The following is a 23,166-nucleotide window of genomic DNA, read 5'->3' on the forward strand; positions in this document are numbered from 1 at the left end:
ATAAAAACAAGCCACAGGAACCCTCTCTATTCTACACTGCATTCAGATCATGAAACTGGCAGATTGAAAGCATGCTTCCCTACATGTAATTGTGGCCATATGTTCAAAATTTGGCATTTTCTTGTGGTTAAACAAATGGTTTTGCAGTAAACAGAGGAATAGTTTAACCAATGCATTCAATGGTTTAGGAATTCTGTCTAAGAATGTCACAGGGAACTGGTGATACTACAGGAAGTCACATTAAGAGCCATGGGGAAACAGATTCTGACTACCTCTATATAATGGATAAAGATTGGCTGTATTAATAATAGCATTTTACACCTCTTACTATTTCATTTTACAACGTATTGACAACATTTAAACATATTCATTATGTATTTACAGCTAAAGAAATGTAAAATATTTACAAATCTTTTTTTTTATTAAGATATAATAGTCCTTTTACCATTTTATAGATTAAATGTATATCCCTTAACCCTACCACCCAAACATGTTTGAGAATATATAAAACGTAATGGACAGAAATGAGTAGGAAAATGTCACTTTTATAACAATATAGCGTTCAAAAGATATTTTGAGCCGCTAATCCCACTCCTACCTCTAAACCTACCAACAAACAATATGTAATCTTTCGAAACATGATTGCAGCAGTCACAGAACAGAGCGAAATATTATCATTTCATATAAAGTAGATGAGTAAACTGCGAAAAAGCAGTATTTTAAATAAGAAAATGCTCAATTACTCAATATTCATAAAACAGAATAGGCATACAATACTCAGATGACTCACCGCATACTCTTGAGACTTGCAATAGCATTGTGGTTAAATTGTACTAGTTCGGCAAACATACGTAAGATACTTAATTTATAGTCAGTTCTGCATTAATACTATGAAAGTATGAGAATTCGGACACAGCAAAAGAGGAGATGATATGATAGCACAAAAACAGATAGAAAGAAAGGTGAGAACAGACTGAGAGTGAAGAACAGAGAGATCTGCCAGTGGGGGTGGGGTGTTATTGGATGTGCATGTCCCATCATGGTCACCTCCATGAATTATGAAGACACAGCCTTGATATGTCCTGCACACTGAGCAAGCTCAGTAACAGCTTTATTGCCTTGAATCCATAAGGCCTGTTTTCATGGAGCTAACGCCAAAATATGTTTGTGTGCGGGCACGTCTTCGTAAGGCTTTACATTGGACTGTTTCTGTTCTTTCCACAGTTCACACTGCAACTATAATGAATGCTGGGTCAAATGAGGCTGTAGTACTTCTTTCATTGATCTATTACCCACCAGCAAATTACAGCCCGTCCGTATCATTAATGCTCTCCTAATTAAAATCACAACTTCAAATTATTGAGGCCTGAGTGATACAAGTGAACAAGCCCTGTTTTTGAAGCATTTATCTAACCCAATTTATTGTCAAGTTCTAGAGATAATGAACCATGCTTTATGAAACACTATGGCCCTCATTTATCAAAAGTGCGTACACCAAATTTCCAGCGTACACCTTGCGTACACTCAAAACCACGGTGAGTTTGAGATTTATTAATATGGACGTGGGCGTACGGCACGCTCGAATCCTACACCAGCTCAGGAGGTGGTGTACGCACGTTTTGAGTTAGTGAGGAAATGCGCAGAAAAATTCCTAACACCACAAAACGCACTGACAAACTAAAAGATATGCTATATTATGACCCACTGTAAAACAAACAAAAAAACAACATAGTAATTATGAACTTCAGTGTTTATTTTTGTGTAATGTGGACTTCAATGTTTAATTTGTGTGACTTTACCAAAGCATTTGATTTGTAAGCATATGTATTCCTTCAGTTGCGAGCCTGTGCGCTTTACCCTGACGTTTCAGGATTATCCCCGGCAGGTGCGCACGGACTGGGTTCGGTAGCCTAATGAAAGGCTTTCAATGACCAAAAAATAATTCAGACTGAAAAAATGATCAAAAATACATTCTTCTACGTTTAGGTGATGATAATAATAATACAAATAATAATAACGACATCCTTCTTCTAAATAACAATAAGCATCATTAATACAAATCATGATAATAAGAAGAATACTATTACAAATTGTCATGCAAATATTAATGTGAATGAATGGTGCTTCACATCATCATCATCATCATCACTATTATGTGACGTGATTGAATGCGAAATTTCAAAAGACGTGCTGTAAAATAATGCACTGTGATAGGTCATTTCGGCTCCACGTCGGAAAAGTTTCTCTTCTTTGCCGTCTTCCGTGTGTCCATGGCGTAAAATGAGGGCGTGGGGGGAGCGGAGACTTGAATATTTAGGGGCGTGTTATTCTAATGATGATCGTTTTCGGCCGCGGGATTTATCAAGGGCAGGCATTGCGTACACCTGGATTTCAAAGGTACGCACATCTTCATAAATCAGGCGGTGAGAGGAGTGTAAGCATAATCTTACGCCAAAATATACACCCGTTTCTACGCAAGATTGATAAATGAGGGCCTATGTGTTCTGAATAAGCAATGTTTTACTGCATTTTCTGAATAACAATGACTGACATAAATACACATATAAAATGTCATTGATCATTGCATAGTAAACTAAATTCTAAACATTTTTTTGTGAAAGTCCAACAAAGTTAAATGTATAAATAAATACTCAAACCTGAAAAGTTGAGTGGCTTCCTGTTTTCATTTGATTATCATTGCACACTTGGCAGCTTAGTTGTAACACTGTGTTACAACTAACCCCGCTGTGTATTACATATTTAACGCCTAGCTAACAGTTGCTAGGAATTGCTGACATGTTTCAAAACGGTGCTGTGTTTGAGCCAACAAGACAGTGATTAAGGCAATTTAAAGTTAGATTTGGAAACATGGTCAATAAAAACCTTTTACAGTGCTTGTATATTCTTTTCTTTCAATGCATTTGATAATTCATACTCATAAAGTAGACCTGAAATGGCATGCATGCATTATTAGTTAAAAGTGCAAAATGCACCTGCATACTATTTTTCCAGTCATGAATTTTGCCATTGGGGATTTCTGAAAATTGCGCAAAAATCTCGTCTCGTCTCGTTCTCGTGAACTCAATCGTGTGTCCGGTCTAAGATAAGCGTCTCGTCACACCCCTAATATACACCCAACTCAGAAACTGACAAAGTCTATGATGAAAAAAATTACTTGACACTTTTTGTCCAGTATCTTCACAAAATATAATCAAAACTTTCTGCAAATTCGCGGGAGACCGTCTTCTGGCAGCAAGAGAAAAAGAGCGGAAAGACAGTTACCTGCTTGATCCTGACTATGTAAAAGGTCTGCGTTACATTTAACCCCGCATTAGGTTGTGCCCCGCACTCCCCTACTCACCCTCATGCCGTTCTATATTTCACAATATCTTCTGTCTTCCACAGTAGAAAGAAAGTCATGCCGGTTTGAAGGTGACATGAGGGTGAGAAAATAATTTACATTTTTTCAGTGAACTATCTCTTAAAGATCATTCTGAACTCTTTTTGCATCTAGCGCTACTTGTTGTGCTTGCTTGCAGTTTCCATTACGGAGTGCTCGACAAATGTCAGCACGGAGCCAACAACGCCTGTCACCCTAAGCAGAAGCCATCCATCAGCAATCATAAATTCAATTAGTGGACAAGATATATAGACATAGAACCTAATCCAAGTTATTGTCATAATGAAAGCATCCACTTAATGGGAATTGCATTGGAAACGTTCCTCTGAGGGTGCACAAATCTAGGGACAGGACACTGTGAACCGTCCCAGTGCCAAAAAGCAGAGGCCTTTTCTCTCTGTGATGATTACTGATGGCATCTCTTTTTTGATTTAACGGTCCGAAATATCGCTGCTTTGCACTCACGTGCTATCGACCAAATCTACAAGACACAAACGTAACCAACTGCCAGGGTAAATATGAAATCATCATTGAGCCTGGGCTTTCGGGACAACTTGTCAGCTACTTATAATTCTTCCCTTTCATCTTTACCCCTGCAAATGTGCCCCGTTTCACACAGTGATTGTGAAGCACACCATCTGGAGGCAGCAATTCATGAATATTATGACGTTGCGATGTGTGATGCAGTTCAGTGCCAAGGAATCTCCACCATCACACATCTCATTGTTGTTTTTTTCATATTTTGTTTTTATATGTTTAAACAATTATAATAGTTTATCACCATGGTACATCTTTTATGTCTCGTCTTTTCTGTTATCAGAATCAGAAAGAGCTTTATTGCAAAGTATGTGTGCACACACAATGAATTTGTTTTGGTGACAACAGAAGCTTCTATTACAGAGAGATAGATGAAACAACTCTTCATAGATGAAACAACTACTTTTGTCACTACTGATGTAAAGTTAGGGGTCAGTAAGATTTTAATATAAAGAAATTAACACTTATTCAGCCACGATATGTTCAATGGATCAAAAGCGACCACAAAGACTTTAACCTTGTTACAAAAAAGAATTTTAGTTCTTTTGAATTTTAGTCCTGAAATAATATTTAGCATCGTTTTCACAAATATATTAAGCAGCACAGTTTCTACATTGATAATAATTGGAAATGTTTCTTGAGAAGAAAATATAATAAATGACCCTGCAGACTTGCATTAATGATGCTGAAAACTCAGCTTTGCATCACAGTGAAATATATTCAAATACAAAACAGTTATTTTGAATTGTAATAAAATTTCACAATAATGCTGTTTTTACTGCATCAAATAAATGCAGCCTTGGTGAGCATAAGCTACTTCTTTCAAAAACATTTTAAAATTATTACCAACTCCAAACTGTGCAAAGAGAAATCCACTCAAAAAAGCAACTAAAAAAAAATCATGTTTTAACAAACTCCTGAAGTGAGAAACCCTGTTCTCTAAGCTGCATATTTTTAAAGCATTTTACGATTCTTTCACACACAAAAAAAAAAACTCCTTTTGAATTCCAAAGAAGAAAGAAGCTCATACAGGTTGGGAATGACATGATGGAGATTTTTTGGGTGAACAATCCATTTAAACTCGTTTTCTGCCACAGAAGGAGTAAACAAATCCATTCCAGCGTGAGTGAATTACAGGATGAAATACACACAACACATGGATATATGAAGAAAACGGCTCCAGAACGACAGTGCCACTAAAACCACCCTACTCTTGATCCTCTTCCAGGGCCTAATCTCCTCCAGCAGGGAGATTCGAGCTCCTTTCCTCACTTGGTCTTGGAACACAAAGAGCTTTTTCCATGTGCCAGGAACCAAACTCCTTCCTGTCTATGATAGGACTTCTTGCATTGTGCTGCACAGGATAGGGGGTCAGGACTACTCAAGCCCACTCCCATTTCCCAAAAGCGCAGTTAGCCAGTGAATTTGGAATCAAGCCAACGTTTGTATTGGAGGAAACGGCATATTGGACTGAGATTAAGGCGGCAGTCTTGCGGGATGGATACTGAGAGAGGAGGCTGAGCCTATGGAGTAGCAATAATGAGGACTCTGTGCGGTTTAAGGACTGGCAGGATAGATTAAGACCACTCATCCATGTAATGAAGTGCTATAACGCTGCATCAGCAGACACTCAAACCCAGCTGATTAATCGTTGGCTGGAAGAACTATGGAACACGTCTTGTCCTCAGGACATCAACCATTAGAAATCTAGTGTTTTACATGTCAAGCCAACTATTGCGGTTGTAACCTGTCAATCATCACAAACAACCCACAGTTACATCACATTTACTCTGGACACAAGCAGTAAGACAGTAAAGTAAAGAAGTAACTGTGACAATTTATAATTATTTGAGGAAATTGATAGAGCAAAAAAAGTCAAAAATCAAAGTTATCAATTAATAAAAATATATATTACATTTTCCAATTACTAAAATACAAATAATGGTATACAAAAAAAAAATGAAAACAGTTATTATCTACATTTATCTATTGACACACATTAATGATTTTCTACTGATCCAAGCAGAGCCACAACATAAAATGAAATGAAATAAAAATAAAATATTCATAACAAAAGCCTACCATACAGGACAAGTGATTAGGAGAAATGCTGCAGACAAAAGACAAAAATTAGCTGCATGCACCCCGTGTGTTGAGTTGCATCTTGTGCAGTGACCAGAGAAGAGTTAGGCTATAGTATTTCTTTCTATTATCTTCCATTCTCCAGTGGACTCTCTGCAGAACAGCTCCAGTCCACTGCAGTGTGTTCCAGCTCATAGATCACTTAAGCTTAACACTGCACTTTAGCTAGCAGCTGGAGCCGCGCTCTAAGATAACACACGCTGTGGTAGTATGATGTTTGTAAGGAGCTGGCAGCACTTGCCAAATTATATATTCATGCAGCACTATCAGTGTGGCTTCTCATCGATCCAAACTAAGCGCTGATAATGAGACTAACTCTATGGCTGAAACTGGAAACGCAAGTTGCCACAAAAACCCATTTTTGTAAGTCATCTCCATTGATATCGGTCTAAGGGTGGGGTGAACAGACACACAATGAGATACTTGGAGTCAAAAGACACACCACAATATAAATGAGAGTGGGAATATAGTATTTCAAATGCTAGCTGTGAAACATTGTTAATAAGGGTAATTCCAGCAGTCAACTCACCGTTACATTCTGGCAAACTTTGCAAGGTCATATAAATTATTGAGTGCTTCCCATGGATATGTTTGAGAGTCTATCTACACTCAAACACTCCTGTGGCTTGCCATTTTCCAGAAGTGTACAACTGACTCCTCCATGTGTGATTTATGGTTTTTAAAGCCATAGTTCACCCAAAAAAGATAATTCTGTCAGCATTTACTCATCTTCATGTTGTTGTTCCAAGCCTGATGAATTTCTTTCTGCTGCAGGATGCAAAAGGTGAAAGAATCAAAAGTTTCCATTGTTTTTTTTTTTGAAGTCTTTTGAAGCCAAACAATATATTTTTTTTTGAGAAAAGGCCAATTTCATTTATTATTCAGTTCTTGTTGCATTCATGAAGTCTGAGTAATCTAATAAGTAAGCAAGCTACTGTTAGACAGACACTCAAACATACCCATGGGAAACACTCATTCAATTCCTATATGACCTTAAAGCATGCCAGAATTTAACTAGGTTTGTGTTCAGGGAAGGAGGTGAAAACCTGCAAACGTTCAACGTAAAACTTGAATCACAAAATAAACAAACAACAAATCGAAAGTAAAGCAGCAGCCCCTCAGACGACTGACGCATAAACTAAGGCCTTGTCCACACGGACATTATAACCGTGATTTTTTTTTTACACGGTTCGGCCGTTTGTCCACACGAAAACGCAGTATCAGGACACTGAAACCGAACATTTTTGAAAACCCCTGCCAGGGTGACGATTTTCAGAAACGCTGGTTACAGTGTTGTCGTGTAGACAGTAAAACCGGGGGTCTTGCCTTGCGACGTCAGAGTGTGCGCCTTCGCTACCTTCTGAATGGCCAACGTGGCTTTACGGTTAGGGTTATATTGCCGCCTGCTAGTGTGGCATGCTCTTGACAGCGCTTGATAGCGTGTTTTTGTATTTTCATGTGGACAGGATTTTTTTGGGAGGAAAAACATTGTTATAAAAATACCCGTGTCCGTGTGGACAAGGCATAAAGCAAGGCAACAACACAAAGTCCAGGCCTGGTCCTCTCTCATCCTTCACTGTTGTCAATCCTTCTTTTACCCTTCTGGAGCTCCTGCTCCAATCGCATTTCTCTCGACCCCGCCCTGATTGCCACAGTAACATTCTTAACAAAACATTCTTTAAAGTTTGATCTTTTCAATAAATCGGTTGATCCAGTGAACAAAACAAAAAAGTGGTCTGAATGAATCATTCACAAATAGGGGCAAGTTCAACATTGCAGCAGCCCAGCATTTAACAGCCTATTGAAGGAAGGATTACAGAAGATCATACAGGTTTGAAATGACATGAGGGGAAGTAAATAATGGCAGAATTTTTTTATCGTTTTTTTTTTTACTATGAACTATTCCTTTAAAGTCATTACAAAATCAAACTTTGTCAATCTTATTGATATCTTTTTCTCATTTGAGAAGCCATTTTACTCAAGATATATGCCACAATAAGGATGAAAAGTGATCGCAACTTCCATTTCATGCTGACTTTAAATATATGAGACTAAAAGCTGTCTGTTGAAAGCTAGGAAAATTACAGATTCAACAAAAAATGTCAAGTATAATTTGGTGCTAGAGGCCCTTCTTTACCCACACATCACTGCAGGATGAAGGTATCTGTTTGAGAGAGAGAGAGAGAGAGAGAGAGAGAGAGAGAGAGAGAGAGAGAGAGAGAGAGAGAGATAACAAACCATAAGAAAAGCATGGGTCGGACAGATCCCCAGGACAAGGCATCTGTTATCTAGAGCCACTCATGACTGATCAACACAGTCTGAAGGAATGTATGCTTAGCTCAATGCAGTCTGCATCCAACTTTATCACAGCCAAAGAGCTGAAGTAGACAAAAATATATGCAAATCTCCATAGCAAACAGCATCATGATATGAACTATGGGCTACTTTTATCTTCATCCTGGGCATCCCAACACGAGCGCTCTCAGTCCCTAATCTCTGCCAGGACCACTCTCACAGTGTGGCACCTGTAAACCCTGGCACCATCTGCCTGCAGCCCTGATGGGCACCATTAGCACACACACAGGAGAAGCAGCCTGATATTTGGACCGATCTCTTTAGGACAACAAACAGTCACCAGTAGGCTAGTGCTGCTATGATTTCTGGGAAACATCCTCAACCTACAGAGCCTGATGAGAGGTGAGTTATCAGTTACTGGGTCAGTAGGCATGAAATTCAATTCTCAATAATAACCAGTTGCAGATTATAATCCTTAGTGTGGAAATCCAGATACAAGATAAGCCCTTTTCTCAATGGACATCTCTGACTGCAAATAATGCAAAGGTGAACATGACACAATGGTTAAATAGAGCTTTCAAACTAAATGTTGGTATAGTTTCCAACCTAGATCATAACTGTATTTGTCTATTTGGTGGAACAGTTATTTACATTTTGGATTAAAGGCTGTTAACACCTGGGACGATAACTGATAACCGCAAATCCGCAAATGGGCGGGGCTAAACCGGCCGTGTTGAAGTAGGCGTTGATCTTCAGCAGGGGTGGTGTTTTATCCTCTTTGACGTCATAATTCTCCAATTTGAAAAATGAGTCGTTTGCTGAGCCTGGTGTCAATAAAAGCTTTTATTGGACTAACAAGGACGTTTTCAGTTCTGAAACTTACAGGATATTCTTATAATTTGATGAGCTCTTAGATGTCAAAAGCTCAAGGAAAATTTGATTTCTCAGTTCATCACCCCTTTTCACACTGCCAGTGATTTTCTAAGACAAAGTGTTTGAATGACATTTTCTTTCTGACATAAGAAAGAACTTTATGCCAAATGAGCAGCAGCGGCACAATATATAAGGCTATGACATGGAGCATGGATGCCTATACTAGAAACCAATAGCACAACGACTCAATGGCCTCCAAGGATTTAATTAGTGTGAACAGGCTTCAGTTATAGACCGTAGACCATCTCCATGATATTTTTTCTTTCAACCTCAGGCAACACAAAGAAAAGGATCTTTATGCAAACATCATACTGATCGCTCTCATCAAAGCATCTACAAGCCCTTTCACTATTGTGGGAACAACAACAGTGGAATAATTCTTTGAACTGAAGACAAATGGGAAATGTTTTTTCAACATTCAGTGCCGATGCAGTTCTGACCAGATTAAAGATGGATCTTAGAGGGCATTCCAAAACCTTTCATTATAAAGTACAATTAGATCCATTATAACAGGCTTGCATGTTAAATGGTCTGTGCATAGTGAGATAAGACAAAGGGATCAAATTTAAAAAAATGTAGATTATTATTGGAAAGTCAGATTATAATTTAAATTTGTTCATTGCCATATCAAGCAATGAGGTCTCATCAAATGGAAAAGCTTAGGAAAATGTGTTTTTATCCCCTCTGCTTGATAGGGATCTAATACATGACATCATCAGGAATCCATTAGAAAATTCATTATCACTAAAAGAGAACAGGCAAAGAAAACAGTTCAAAAAGGTGAAACTTTTGCCATGCGTGACTGATTTATCACAACGTGCGAGTTATGATTTATTAAAAGTGGGCCTGAGTGCAGAGAATTAATTCACAGACTAGATTGGTTTGAAATAACTTGGAGCTACACTGGGAGGAAGATTAATGTCACAAGGGGGAGAAAATGTCCATTTCCTCAACAGACTGGGTCCGTGTCAGAGACAAATGCCTGGCTCCAATCGCCCCCCCATGGGAAAGTGTGATCTGGTGAGCGGCAAGAGGTTTATTTAAAAGAAAAATTATACAAATGAAACGATCCTACACATGGGAGCTAGGAAAGCAGAGATGACACTCTTGGAGAATGTGTGGGAGACTATTTTGACAGTGTGTCTGAAGTTCTGTCAGAAGAATATTGTGTTCCCTGAACAGCTTATACATGTTCAGGACCGTTTACAGCATAACTTATTTTGGTGCTTCTCCTATAATGCAATATGGCAAATAAAAAAAAAACCCATTATGCATTTTGCAAAAGCAGAGATAATATACACAAAATGAGGTATCAGTTGTTGGACTATAAGAAAATGTCAACCACCCATTGTCCTGTTTTTGCCTTGGTCCCCTGGAGCATTTACAACACATGACCTTAATCTGCGGACCTGACCCACATAATCCTGGAGGTAGAGGGGGCGGCAGCATTCTTAAACACATTAACTGTTGCTGATTCCAGACACATACTCTGGCATGCATAAATGTGCTTATCGCTATCACTTTAATCAGACTCCACAGCATGGTACACATGAAATCTGTTTATGTTTCCTTAGCCTTAAGATCATAATTGCAGTGTTGATGATGATTTCATACATACAAATCAGCAAATTGGCTGTTTGAACATTTGAAAAATGCCCTTGTACGTTTCAAAAAGTCTATAAAACCTTGTGCTATTGTGAACGTCAATGAGAGGTGTGAAGAGAAACAGAGGATACTGTTATGTAACCTCACACAATGGAGTCATGGGTATAGGTGGGTGGACGGAGAGAGAGGGTGGAAAAAGTGGACTGTGTGTTTTGTCATTTCTTATATGCTGCAGTGTTACAGAACATTGCCTAAAAACTAACAATATAGCAGAATGTTGATAACTGAAACTGAATTAAGGCTGTTTTTTTATTTAAATAAAGTGAATTAAACATAACTTTTAATGTATTACTGCACACATGAATACTTTGAATTTTTGAATGTATTTAATCAGTATTCATTTTAATCTGTATTCTATATTGTTTAATGGTTTCTTTTTTATTTAAAGGGGTGATGAACTGAGAAATCAAATTTTCCTTGAGCTTTTGACATGTAAGAGCTCATCATATTATATGAATATCCTGTAAGTTTCCGAACTAAAAACGTCCTTCAATAACAGCTTTTATTGACACCAGGCTCAGCAAACGACTCGTTTTTCAAAATGGGGAACTATGACGTCAAAGAGAATAAAACACCACCCCCGCAAAAGAAGATCCACTCCTACTTCAACACGCCCGGTTTAGCCCCACCCACTGATTCGTGCATTACATGCATAGCTAAATAACATAGATTCCTACTTCGTGATGACAAACCGGATCGAGCTACCGAGTAATACAAAATATTGTGCAGTGCCTGGTTGTGGAAGAAGACAGTCGCTGCATTAGCTTCCTCTGGATTCCAATAGGACTGCATGGATAAACTTTATTTTTAATGACGTTCCAGCTGATGAGGGTAAAACATTGTCCATCAGTTCACTTCATTTCACTGAGGATTGTTTTGTAAATAAGACTAGATTTGCAGACCGATTAAGAGTAAGAACGGTGCTGTGCCATCTAAATTGGATCTGACAGGAATTTTGCAACATACAGACTCTGGGTCGAATCATTCCGGTTGCCATTTTACAACATTGGAAGTTTTGGACGTGGAAGTGCATCGACGAGTGAGTTGAAACTCATTATAATATGCAAAACTGTTATCCACTCACAGCAGTGGGCGTTTACTTCCAAGTCTTCAGTGCGAGACGCCCATAAAAACCGAGCGTTTTTCAGCTAGGCTCAAAACTTGGGTACAAAATAGCCTATTACTTATTAATTTTGATGTTTTTGAATGCAAAAACCAAGCGAACGTCATAAGTTGACCTCAGACAACAATATAATAAAATTTAAGAAGCCAGTTCATGACCCCTTTAAAGAACACAATTTTTACAATTCAATCAATGTCTAATGTTGTTAAGTTAGTACCTCCTTCTTTCTTACATTTTCTGAAATATATTCCATGCCATCGCCACAGATTTTCACATTATTACAAAACCTTTGGAAAGCGCACACACACGCACATTATTATTAGTATGAGTTTATAACGACAGCGACTCCAGGAGTCATTAATCATAATCCTCACTGCAAATAAACAGATTTAATGAGTGACTCACTAAGAGTGACTCAGTAAACCCAATGTTACTGAAAATAAAGAATCTTGAGAGATATTGAGGATCTTCACATCCAGATGTTGGACTAGGGTGAGCTGACAGACAGGCAGCTGTGTGGAGAATTGCGGCTGTCGGCTGAAAAACAGTGCAGATGTCTCTGTCTGGAGGCCATATTCGCCGGGCTACAAGAGACAAACGGATCACATATCCAGCAAACCTGAATCCATCTGATCCTTACAGACTCAGGCATGATTAAAGTTCCCGTCTGGAGTGTGAATGAGGACATCTGGATGGATATGTGCTCAAAAGGTCAACCGCCATTACAATTGGGAAGGAAATTTGCACAATGTCATATGGTATCCTTTATCGAATGATATAGATGCACGCATGTTTTATTCAGCAAGGATGCATTAAACTGATCAGACTTTAACATTGTTATTTCAATGTTGTAGTCTTTCCATCAATGAGTCCATAAAAGCATCACAGTTTATGCAACCTATGCAACACAACTTTTTTCAACATCTATGACAATAAGAAATGCTTCAAGCATCAAATCCTCATATTAAAGGTTCTCTAAGCGATGCTGGGCCAAAACATTTTTTGTCACATACATCAAATGTCTCCTCACTATCGGCTAGCTGCCTGTCCCCTAAACACACTGTAAAAAAACGCGGTCTCTGTAGACACCACAGGCTCCACAAACGGCAACAAAAACAATCATGTCTTACCCGGACCACGAAACCTAACAAACAGTGTTCCAGCCAATCACTGGCAAGAAGTATTTGAGGGTGGGTCTGGGGGGTTAGTGCGCATGCACATGAAGGGTGTGTGTGTGTGTGTGTGTGTGTGTGTGTGTGTGTGAAGGAGAGCAGCGAAGCATCAGAGGGAAGTTTGAAAAATTACCGACACACGACCAAAGAGACGTCGTTCTGAGGAACAAATCGTCGGATAAAGAACGTGCGAAGTTCCGAATTTACATCGGTAGCAAAGCTTTTGAACGATGGCCAGAAGGGCTTCCAGTCCGACGTCAGGTTGCTCTGTTTTTGCTTGTCAGGTGGGTAACGTTAAATTGTTTTTTTTCTTCTAAATTGACGCTTATGTTCGCCAAACCCACACAAGGATATAATTAGCTAGAACTATGCACGTTCACAATTATTTCAGGAAGCACGGAAGGGAGGGGGAGGAGATGAGATGCGGAGGAGGGAGGGTCTAGCTCCGATTTGTTTGAAAATATTCGACCGTCAACACCCAGAATCGCTTTGAGAACCTTTAATGATTTCTGAAGGATCATGTGACCATGTCATGCCATGTCACGCACCAACATTTCATTTACACTTGTCCTAGATGGTCACACAGAAGATGTCTCCATGGAGACCTGAGGAGGGAAATAAATCCTTTTTTTTTTGAGGAAATAAAATCCTCCAACCAATCTCAACAGTATTAGTACTTCAGTGAGCTGACTGTCATCCATCAATATAGCACTACACTACTACACCCATACTTTCATTTTCTCACCAGATATATTTCACTCAAAACATCAGAATGAAGTCGGCAGAGGAAAGCAGAGTGAGGGAGGCCTACAACGATCTGAGTTTTTTTTTTTTTCCCTTTGGGACCCCATATGCTTCGACTGCTAAAATAGCTCGTCTCTAATTGCTGCTGGGATATGTGAACAGGTTGTAGAGGTGGAGAATATATAACCCATCCCGTCATGTCTTCATCAGTATGTTGAGTCACGCTCTGCAATGTTCCACTCAATTCATGCTATTGAAACTAATCAGCAATTTACTGCAATACGATATACAGCATTCCAGATGTTCTTTCTGTAAGGATCTGCATTGAATGCTTGTGGAAAAGGTGGAGAATGTGCTGAATATGTGGAAAAATGCTGTGCAGAAATCGTCTGGAAACAGTCTTTCCAATTCACTCTCCCTCTGGGCTCATTTACACACTAACACCTCAGAAATCAAACCTCAGAACTTCAGATAAATGCAGAGAAAAGGAGCTTCACCCCCATTGAGAAACAAACGCTTCTGCGTGAGACATCTGCACTAGAGTCGTGCTCACCACTAAAATCCCCCAAAGGTGGACAACCGTCCAGAGAGATGTGAATGTTTCATTGTGTCAGAGTAACTGATGTATTTCTGCTGTCTTATTTCTGCTTGCTTTCCCTCCCAGCACCTTTTCCTCCATTTTTTCTCTCTCTTCTGCGACTCACTCAAAGCCATCTGTACTGTAATTCAATCATCAAACTAAGCAGTGGAAGTAATGATTTCTTGGATTAGCTATAGGGCACCAAGCCACTATCTTAATATTGACTGGCAGTGAGTGCAAATATGAGCTCAGCCAGCAGCTTCGTTTCACTTTTTGAGGGATGTTTTATGATGTTGTCTGAACTCACCTCATCATATTGCCAATATTTTACAATATACATGATGCAAGCTATTATTAGATAGATAGATAGATAGATAGATAGATAGATAGATAGATAGATAGATAGATAGATAGATAGATAGATAGATAGATAGATAGATAGATAGATAGATAGATAGATAGATAGATAGATAGATAGATAGATAGATAGAACGCGCCGTTTAGTTCCGGTTTTGATGAAGCCCCTCCTTCGAAATACAAAATGTTCTGTGATTGGTCAGCTGGCCAAGAGTTTTGTGATTGGAACCACTTAGCACTTGTTTGGGAAATGTCACACCCCTTACCATAACTCTGAGTTTCATCTGCTCAGATGTAAATATTAAGGATGGCATCAACTCCAAGCCAATTCAAGCCTGATTCAGACGACTGTTAAAGGGTTAGTTCACCCAAAAAATGAAAATTAATTAATTAATTACTCACCCCCATGCTGTACCAACCCCGTTAGACCTTTGTTTGTCTTCAGAACACAAATGAAGATATTTTTTATTAAATTTGAGAGGTGCTGCTACACTACTTCAACAAAAATAACAACTTTATTCGACTATTCCTTTTCTTCCTTTGTAGGCCTGAGACGAGAGTTCAAGAGATTTCCACGACGCATGCGCGAGAATTGCAATCTCCTTCAACTACTTCAGTTCAGTTCTCGCGCATGTGTCGTGGAAATCTCTTGAACTCTCGTCTCAGGCCTTCAAGGAAGAAAAGGAATAGTCGAATAAAGTTGTTATTTTTGTTTGTTTTTTTACACAAGTCTGAAGTGCTCCATTTCAGGAGAAGCTTTTGTGCGTATAGCCTACATTGCACTCTGTCTGTCTACTGTTCTCCATAAAATGTGCAGCACACAGATAGACGTTGGGGTATAATTTTCAGGAACGGTGTTTAAAATTAATTTTAACCGCTCTCATCAGCCTTAGGAAAGTCAAAGAGAACACAGCATTACGCAGCTTAGCCAGGCCTCACAATTTTTGTTTTGTTTTGCGTATTCCGAGGGTGGGGATTATTTAAATGAGAAGTATTGTGACTTCACAAATCCCAGGAAAAAAGTGTTGTAGTCCAAACGAGTCGTTCATTGTAGTTCTTAAAAAGTGAATTCTGTTAAACAAAATTCCTCCAGATAAAATATTGCAGTAAATTGCGCTTATTAAATCTAACAATCGTTTATCATATCACGTAAAACCACGCAAATTATACTTTGCTCTCAAATTGTTAATGTTAACAACGTCACCATTGCGTGACTTTATGTAATGTCCTTTCGATATTATCCTTGTTTTCGCATGGGTCCGGTTGCAGTCTCTCTTCTTTTTCATCCAAATTTTCCGAAGTCCGAATGAAGTCTTTTGCGTTTTACAGTGGGGGAATCTCTAGTTGTCACAGGTGTTTGTCATTTGAACCTTTCTGGATCCGCCTTCAAGTTGATAAGTTTAATTATATCAATTGCTGCGAGAAAGGCTATAAATCTCCACATCCAACATCCTCACACTCAATAGCCTTCTAGCCGAGACTCCTTCTTTATGTGTACAGATGTGATGTAATGACGCAAAGACATGCTCGAATTTCCCGCGGAAATCCACCAGTACCACTGGAATTAAAAACATTATTCCAAGCTTACCGCTTTGAATCGAGCTGAGGCAAGCAGATAGTTTTGAACACTGGCTAGTTATGCATTTTCTCACAAAATGATTTTGGATCATTTTTAAAACAAAAAAATCTACGGACTGCAGCTTTAAATTGCAACATTACACATTGACTAATGTTGAAAATAATAGGACGCCTTTAAAATTAAATGAAATGCTGTACCAATGTAAAAGTACATCTAGGCAATTAGTAGAAATAAACTCTATAAACTCATATTAAAAATGTTTACAAATGTATAAGGGAACTGGCATGTGTAAAACACACAACAATCCAATGTCGGCATCAACGACACCAGCCACTTGATTGTTCAAAGCTACAATCCTTAAACTGATAAGCTATGATTTTATAATAATGGGATTTTCGTACAAAACAAATGCAGGTGCTGCATTTCAGTCAATTGACCAAAACTTTGTTACAGAGCACAGACAGCATCCAGCCCAACCAATCACTGTCAAGCAGGAGACTGCAGTTGCTCTGACTGGAACTAATTGGCTTCTGGGTAGCTTTGTGTTTCCAATACAGAGGTGGAGCTTTACATAAAAGCTAACCAGCAACACGTTCACAGAGGCATATCACTCTCTGTTTGAAGAAGCAGACTCATTGTTTGAGTGCCAAAAAAAGCTCTACACGTAACATGAACATGTGAACTCAACACAGATTTTCCCAATTTGAGTCTTCCTAGTGAAATACTCCAAGATTATGCTTTTCCCACGGAGCAGCATCATGCATATTCAATGTCAAAAAGCTGTCATCGTTTCCAGCATACATCTACGTGTTGCTTCGATGGGAAGAAGCCAAGTGATGAAGCTCACTGGCAGCGTTCCTCTCTCTCCTATTGTGAAAGTGCAGTGATGTGGATGCACCTCATGCTCGTTCACCCCATCATTACAGGGGGCAGTGTTTAGCAGAGCAGGAGTGTGCTGCAGCCACACTGGAGAACAGGCAGACGAGTGCCGAGACACAGCTTGGTGCTCAGAAGAGCGTCATGACGGCTGTGGCTCTCTGCCTTGAACCCCCAGGGTTATTATAATCCAAACATGCTCAGTGCAGACAGGCACGTAAGACAAAGAAATCTCAGTCGAGCTGTTGTGTGAGATGCTGTTGATAATGTCACAGATGTGGTGGAGGAGAAAGCAGACCAACACAATGTATCCTGATGTGCAGCCACCTCAATTTGTGGTTTTCAAAGCAGAACATCAAAGCTCAGTCCAGGTGGGCAAACGAATGTTCACGGTAGCTTTTCAGATGATAGTCAAACCCGCCAAGCAAATCTAGTTCTCAACGGGAGAGTGTTTTTCTCACCATATGAAATGCCGCCCACCCCCCTTTCTCATATCTAAAAATAAATAATGTTTACCAAACAGCTTTGTCTAGAAGTTTTTGCCTGTTGAAAGACATTTTACTCCTAAAAATAAAACATTTTTATGCACAAACAGCATTCAATATCTGAAACGCCCCTTTACGATTCGGGGAAAGCATTCATTGCAAATCAAGTAAATATATTGGGCTTTCAAACACATTTATCATTGATTAAAATAAAAAAAGAGATGTGATGCTCATCAGGATCAGCTCCAGAACGTCTGGAACATCACAGTCCTCAACATGGGACCCCTCTATCATTCTGAAAAAGACCAGCTCAGCCCAGTCATGAATCCCCATGCTGGTCAAGCTGATGGACCAACAAAATCAAGATGTTCCCCAAGCTGATCGACCTTGCTGATAATGGTAGTTAGGAAGCTTGTTGAGGGCATCAGCACTCAAAACACAACATCCTAAACATTCAGCCATAATTAAAAGGTATAGGGCTCTCCTTCTCATCAGAAAGTTACACCCAACAACGTACGCTCTCTCTTGCCAACCAGCCATGAAAACATGGTAAGCAATTCATGTAAACTCTTTTTTAACAAAAAAAGAAAAATCAATCAAGACCTACTTGCTTTCCCAGGTTTGGGCCTCTGCAGGAGCTTCTGCACCGTCATCAGGTCCTCCGTCTTCACCGCTTGAAGTAATTCATGATCTTTCCCCATCGTTATTTATTTTACATCCAAAGCATCCTCTGAATGCGTGGTGTTGCCCGGAGATTTCCTCTGCGGATCCTCCCTCTTGCGATGGAGCTGCAGGGCGCGATGATGATGATGATGATGATGATGATGAGGGTGATGATGATGCACACTGGCGGAAGGATGCTCGAATACTATAGAGCTGGTGCAGCTGGATCCTATGAATCACAGATGTTTTTATTCTGATATCAAGAAAACAAGCTCGGCGACGGACTTGCGATTAACGCATCGGTGATGGATTGGATCTCCAGTCTGCGTTGTGATGGCCAAAACGGAACAGTTTGTTCTAGAAAACCATCACCAGATAAATCAGCTTCAATCACGTTTTGGTAGCGTGAGCGGGGTTGATGCGATGCTTTAAAATACAGCAAAATCAATGTTCCTTTAAATTCCCACGAGCGTTTTTTTCCTGGGATCCGTGAGGCTGTGCTGAAGACGCGTCAGTCGGCGGTGCCATCGCTCCGTAGTACTCGAACCTTTATCTTCTATGCTGCGATGGAAATACACAAGGAGCGTGCAATGTGCATTTCTCCAACCGCGGCGCGGATTGGGCTGACATTGCTGTGGTAAATGGCTCCGCTTCATCCAGAGGGCGGTCCCAAAGTGTAGGAACACCCCCCGATTCCAGTGCTGACAGCCACATGCTACGAGTCTACATTCATGCACTGTAAAGACATGCTGTTGAAAACACCATAACCCTGTGGTAGCTGGCACTGGGAATTGTTTTGTAACCTACCTATTTCAGCCCAACTGTCAAAAGTGGATTACAGCTAAACAACTCACCTGTGCACTGAAAACAAATTTCTCCTTTAAAACAAACATGTTTATGTTACTATAGTATTATTTAGTAAATAATCCGATACTTGTTATGGAATTAGTCTCTATTCGTTTGCTTATAGGCTAGTGCCCAGACAATAGTGGCAAGTATCATTTTTCCAAATAGGATATTGCTTAATTGTTACTACATTTTATTAACAAAAATGAACCATTGACAATTCATTACATGTCCCAAAATAAAGCAAATAACAAGTGACATAAGAAACATTAACAATAGTTTATCATACGTAGGTGCTAATATGCAAGTAGTAAAACTAAATAATTATTAGGAGGTAATGAAAAACTATTAGTGATGATACTGCATCTCTATTGGATTATAGGCTATATATCTAATGAGTAAATACCAAAATATAACAAGTAGTGAAATATAATCACTATTAGAACATATTAAAAAAATAGTCTATATTGAATTACGTATTCATTTATTAGAAAGTACTAACATAAAACTATATAGTTAGTTTAAAGGAATTTGATAAATCTGTCATTTATCTGGATGCTGTAAGGAAGATTTCCAAGATAAAGATTGAGCATTTCTGACCTAAGTTGTCTTGTGTAGGATGCTATATGATTCATACAGCTTTCCAGTTTTGTTTTCTTAGTAGTTAAAAGACTACATAGGACACAAAATAACACTTGCAGTTTGGTTTTTCTTACCTCTCAGACCCAACAATGCTGTCAGTTCTTCAGTCTGAAGGAGCCTGAAGATTGCAAAGTAGGATACAAAAAGAGTTTGGCTGCATGAAGCCTACAAAACAAAACTGTTTCCTGAATGCTGGTCAGAGTTATTGTCTTAACTACATGGGGTTTCTTTCAGAGTCTTATATCCAAATCACAATGACCCTCTTTCAGAGCATGATCCAGATCCATGACTGTCTGCCGTTTTCTATTCACAGATAGGCCCACTTAACACTTGATTTACCACCTCAGAAAAGAAAAACTGTAATATAGGCCTCTACATTTTTTTTGGGGGGGGGGGGGGGGGGGGGCGATATCCTTTGAATGGATATTTCACGCAGATAGCTTTGTCATCACTTACTCACGCTCATGTTGTTTCATCCAAACCAATGATTTTTTTGTTTCTTTTTGTCCATACATTGGAAGTCAATAGCCTACCAAATAGTTTACCAAAACTGTTTGGTTTCCAACAATCTTCAAAAAGGTGGAAATCAAATAGGCTACAAAATCAATGCCATTTTAATATTTTAAACATATGAAAAGCCATTTTGCTCTCTAATATGGTTTCACCGATCATCACCATTATCAAACATCTACCTGCACATCCTCCATCCAGACATTACTGACCCTGTACTGTTCACTGTGCTGTGATCCAGCGCCACCCAGTGTTACAAAATAGAATATCTATTCTAAAATGCCCAATAACATCCTGCGGACCTCTAGTGTTCACTACACACATTAAATTTCAGCTGTCAGTTTTATGCAGAATGCAGTGAATGGGTGGAGACAGGCCTCTAGTGGCTACCACCCTATATAAAGACCATGTATTGAACTCCATTAAAACGTGCATCTCATAAAATATGAAAATATTCAATATGAATATATGAAAATAGCAAATTCCATGTGGTCTCTCACACTCTTCTGACAATTCTGAAAGCTTTTAGCAGTGATATATTTTTCAGCACAAAATGAACAAGTGAAATAAGACACTTAATTGCAACACTCATAAAACGGATTTGTTGGAAACCAACTGTGCTATTTCATATCTATTCAAGGATAAAACATTTTGTGTTTAACTCAACCAGAGTAACCCATCTTACATGCAACAAAAAGTGTGATTAGATCTTTTACACTCTAAATGTCAGAAATGTGCCATCTTTGAGAAAATTTGACAAAAACATGCAATGCAAAAAAACAAACTTGCATTATTAAAACTTCACTGTTACATTTATATTAAAAACAGTTAACATTCAAATTCACATACAATTCTTCATCTCGTTTACACTTCTTGCATATCAAACAAGTGTTTGAAGCATCTTCCATTTACAGCTGCAAGAATGCAAATAAAAAGACCTATTTCATACATAGGCTACATAATAACATTATAGAAAGCAAACAAATAACCAACACAAAATGTGTTAAAATGGCCAAAATACACATAATAATATTACTAAAGGGTTAGTTCACAAAAAAAAAAAAAAAAAAAAAAAAAAAATCCCATTATTTATTGACCCTTAAGCCATCCTAGGTAGTATATGACTTTCTTCTTGCAGCCAAACACAATCGGAGTTACATAAAAAAAATATCCTGGCTCTTCCCAGCTTTATAATGGGAGTGAATGGTACCATTTTGAAGCCCAAAAAAGCTCATCCATCCATCCATCCATCATAAAATAATCCATATCCGGCTCCAGGGGTAAAGGCCTTCTGAAGCGAAGCGGTGTGTTTTTGTAGGAAACATATCCATATTTATAATTTTATAAACCATAATCACTGACTTCCGGAGCGTACGCGAGTCGTGTTCCCGGAGAAAAGGTGAGCTCATCCTTTTTGAGAGCGTATAATACAGTAAGATAAGTGAATGAGACAACTGTCAATGACTGTTTTGCAAGAGGCTTTTGGCAATCTAATTCTAAACAATTTGCCTCTAGCATTTTTGCTTTAGGAGAAATATGCCAGCATCACACACTTTTAGTGTTTGGCTTGCTTAGTTGGGGGCACTTAATATTCAGCAATATTATAATACATTTGACTGCAGTGACACTATCGGATGAGAACTGAACTGAGCTGGATGATGATATAAGTTTTTTTTCCAGAGCTTCATTTCATAATTGATGAGTTTTACATTTAGCTGAACTAAATTAACACTGTACGGACTTCAATGACACTATTGTCTTTTTAGAGCTGCTTTAGGCTACAGCAGAATTGAATTCTGTTTGCATCAGTGATCATTATGTTCCTGCGTATCACCGTAAAGCTGCACTGAAAGCATTCTTTAGGTGGCTTGACAAGTTGTATCATTGTTTTCAGTAATGTGCAACCTGTACATATGTCAACACCTGAAAAAGGTGTTTTAGGGTTTCAGTAGCTTTAATATTTGAATTTAGAGCTAGAGGCATACATTATAGAAGTAATTTGTAGTTATAGATGCTACACACTGGTGGTGGTTGAGGAGAGATCCCCTAATACAATTGTAAAGCGCTATTTAAAAGCCTCAGTCATTCATTCATTCGGCATTGTAAAGTTATTTCATGCGGTAAAAATTCATATCACAATACGAATGAGTCATCACAAAATAATTGTGCATGTGTTGTGTATAATTAGCTTCCACACAAAGCTAGCTAACACAAAGCAGCTACAAACAAGTTTGTAACCAAAAGTGAGCAAAATCTGACCAAAAACCTCGCTTTCGGGACATCCTAATTTGCAAATCTAGTATAAAATTAAGAATTAAGAAAATTAAGAAATGTTTGTGTGGTAGGTTTAGGCGTAGGGTAGCCTAAGGGGATATTTGTGTACAGTAGCCTAAAACCATAACGTCTATGAATGTACCCATTTAGATAACTAATGTACCTTTAGATAACTAAATAAATGTGTGTGTGTGTGTGTGTGTGTGTGTGTGTGTGTGTGTGTGTGTGTGTGTGTGTGTGTGTGTGTGTAATACATAAATGGGTTTGCTTTCGAAATCACACATTCAAAACTATAATGCCAGAAGCAACCATTCAGCTGATGAAACATGCGTGTAATATTTCA

The 23,166-nt window shown here is 38.7% G+C and overlaps 1 protein-coding gene across 9 annotated transcripts in view; it reads right to left on the bottom strand.

Moving 5' to 3' along the window:
- Nucleotides 1–19,180, bottom strand: part of caskin1 (CASK interacting protein 1) — an 88,080-nt gene extending 68,900 nt beyond the window's left edge. For 6 of the 9 annotated variants that reach the window (XM_039686324.2, XM_089128635.1, XM_089128632.1 and 3 more), the window contains exon 1: nt 18,496–19,180. In XM_039686324.2, the coding sequence (XP_039542258.2) occupies nt 18,496–18,589 (94 nt within the window). In that variant the 5' untranslated portion in view covers nt 18,590–19,180. The remainder of the gene's footprint in view (nt 1–18,495) is intronic. The other 3 variants (XM_039686331.2, XM_039686330.2, XM_089128637.1) reach the window with 1 other exon arrangement.
- Between the last annotated feature and the right edge of the window lie 3,986 nt (nt 19,181–23,166).

This window comes from Pimephales promelas, chromosome 3 (genome assembly GCF_988280905.1).
Source record: "Pimephales promelas chromosome 3, fPimPro1.hap1.1, whole genome shotgun sequence".
NCBI classification, from domain to species: Eukaryota; Metazoa; Chordata; class Actinopteri; order Cypriniformes; family Leuciscidae; genus Pimephales; species Pimephales promelas.